At 45.0% G+C, this 2,584-nt stretch overlaps 1 protein-coding gene across 1 annotated transcript; it reads left to right on the top strand.

Annotated features, from left to right (window-relative positions):
• Positions 1 to 472: 472 nt before the first annotated feature.
• NDUFA6 (NADH dehydrogenase (ubiquinone) 1 alpha subcomplex, 6, 14kDa) lies at positions 473 to 2,022 on the top strand (the record flags this gene model as incomplete). The annotated part of the gene is made up of 2 exons (XM_010073609.1): positions 473 to 588; positions 1,891 to 2,022. Coding segments are annotated over 2 exons (248 nt in total), but the record flags the coding sequence as incomplete, so codon positions are not given.
• Positions 2,023 to 2,584: the final 562 nt, after the last annotated feature.

Here is a 2,584-nt window from a genome sequence, read left to right as displayed (position 1 = left end):
TGGTGGGAGGGGTCCTGCCTCGTCCCCTCGCTGCCCTGTCCCCTGTCTGCTGCGTGCGCGGCGGGTGAGTGCGGTTGTTCGGAGCCTCACAGGGGCTGTGGGCCCTGGCCCCGGCCTCGCTCCCCGGTGCAGCACAGGCCCGCAGGCCTGGCGGAGCCGGGTTTGCCTTGTCCTCCCTGCCCCGGGAGCCTCCCCGAGAGGGGGAACCCCATCTCCTCAAGCCTTCCTTGGCATTTGGTTTTCCTAAGCAGAAGAGAAATCAAACTTTAATTTTGCAGAACAGGGATGCGTGGCATGATTACCTGCCTCCTTAACATTGCACTGGGACACATAATTTGCTTTAAATTAATATTAGCAAAGCTGTCAGACATTGCAAGAAGAAATGACTGTGTAGTGTTTTGTAGGGTTGAATTGCATGTTGTCAGTGGGAAAATGAAAAGCAATACTTTTGGGGGTGTTCTGTTTTTCTTAGTACACCTATACCAGCTGGACATCACAGTGAAACAGGGGCGTAACAAGGTGCGGGAGATGTTCATGAAGAATGCCCACGTTAGAGATCCACGGGTGATAGACATGCTGGTTATTAAGGTACAAAAAAGTTATTCCCGTTTTGGTGAAGTTGCACAGAATGTGGGAGTGGATAGTTGCTGTTAAGTGTGATGGAGGAGAGGGACAGCTTTATCTCAGCTTGCGCTATGGAGGAGTTGTCTCTTGCAATCCAGATTGGTTTATCTCTGTCAACAAACCTGTTGATGAGGGATCAAGCTGCTTTAGTAGACAGAGGAATAGGGTCTTAACTCACCTAAGTCAAGAGCTGCTAGAATACATATTTCCGCTACTCAGCGTAATGGCTCTTCCAGTTTGCAGGTGTTTAAAAGAGAAAGTGTATGGTAAGCAAAATGGTAGTTTAAATACCATGTTTTGTTTTTTCTTTGAAAACAGTGCCAATCAAAGAAGGGGGGAAAAGATGCTGCTAGCAAGTTTACCATTAAAAATGACCTTTCTGCTCCCAAGTGGTTGTGGTTTTCTTCACTGATTGTGAAACATACAGTAGAGTGGCAGTACTTGATGGGAGGCTGGCTTTGAGTGGCAGAATGCCTTGAGTCTGTAACACATCTGGTCATGTCTTAGGCCTGAGAGACCTGTCTGGTGCAAAGCAGTAATCAACACACCAAGAGCAGGGGAAGGCTTCAAAATGGGTCTGAAAAACAGTAACAGACCTCTGCAGTTGTAATGCATTAGAAAGCTCCCAACCAAGGACTGCCATGCTCACTTGTTTTATTTCTTGCATTTCAAGACAGTTAGTCTGTCTTTAAATTAATGAAAAAAATCTGGGAACAGAATCCTAGGTAATACAGTAGGTGACAGTTCCAGGTGGTCTCATTCTGCCCTGTGCTACCATCCTCCAAAACCAATACAATAATTCATAGACTCGAGTAATGAAGAAGTGATGTTTAATATCTTTGTGGGAGTGATACTGGTGCAAAGCACTTGGCAGCAATTTTAGTTAGTTTTACAGCTAACTTGCTGCTATTAAATAGAGGTGCATGAAAGTTAGGAATGTTATGTAGAATTTTATGGGGGTGCTGGTCATGAGAGAAACAAGCCAGGTTCTAAGGAGGCAGGATCCCTTGCCTGTTCCACCGGCCTGGAAAGCTATGCTGTAGAGACAAGTGACAGGACATGAAGCACTGAAGTCACAAGGCAGGAACAGCATGTATGTGTGTGTCACAGTATAGGTGATGCAAGCAGCCTTCAGGAGTACAGAATTGTTGATGCAGCTCTCTTAAGGGTGTCTCTAAGTGCATTCAAATTAACTTCCATAGTGCTGTATAGTTAGACTCGGGCTCTAACTGAGAACTAGTCTAAAATTCTTTTGTTTGTGTGCAGGGAAAAATGGAACTTCAAGAAACCATTCAGGTATGGAAGCAGAGGACTCATGTCATGAGGTATTTCCATGAGACGGAAACCCCACGACCTACAGACTTTCTGTCCAAATTCTATGCGGGCCACGATCCCTGAGAGATTGACTCTGTGTCTTCCTGCCTTGTATGACAAATAAAGTTCTATATAGTAGAAAAAAATCTGCACACAAAGACTGTAAGATTGTATAGCATATTAGGAGCCTAATGACTGAATCTGAATCCAGAGTGTGTGCAAGTCACTGTGATCTGTATGAAGAGCTGTGATTTCCTATTTTTTTGCCAGTGTATATTTTCAGTGGATGGAGCTTGTCCCAACACTTGCCCGGGAGTGCCTGTTCAATAACCACAACACAACCTGGCTTGAGCTGTCTGCTTAGCCTGCAGCCCTGTGCATGTATGTTGGCTCTGTGGAAGAGTGAGTGGAAAGGAGCAGGCCTTCAGAAAAGCCAGTGTAGTACCAGAAATATTCTTGTGCTTGAGCCCTATCTGTATTCGTGCAGCATTTTGCAATTTCATGCTATGAATGTTGACCTTGTGTTTTTCACTTGGACACTATTCTCTGTTTACTTCCTCACAGAGAATGGCATAAAATCCAATAGCCCAATAAAACCCTTTGTGCAATGAAAGGATCAGCAGAGTCCATTTCCCTGCTGCAAAAT

This window comes from Pterocles gutturalis, unplaced genomic scaffold, assembly GCF_000699245.1.
Source record: "Pterocles gutturalis isolate BGI_N339 unplaced genomic scaffold, ASM69924v1 scaffold26867, whole genome shotgun sequence".
Classification (NCBI taxonomy): Eukaryota; Metazoa; Chordata; class Aves; order Pterocliformes; family Pteroclidae; genus Pterocles; species Pterocles gutturalis.
Note: the sequence above shows the minus strand (reverse complement) of the source record. Positions and strands in the feature narration are given on the sequence as shown.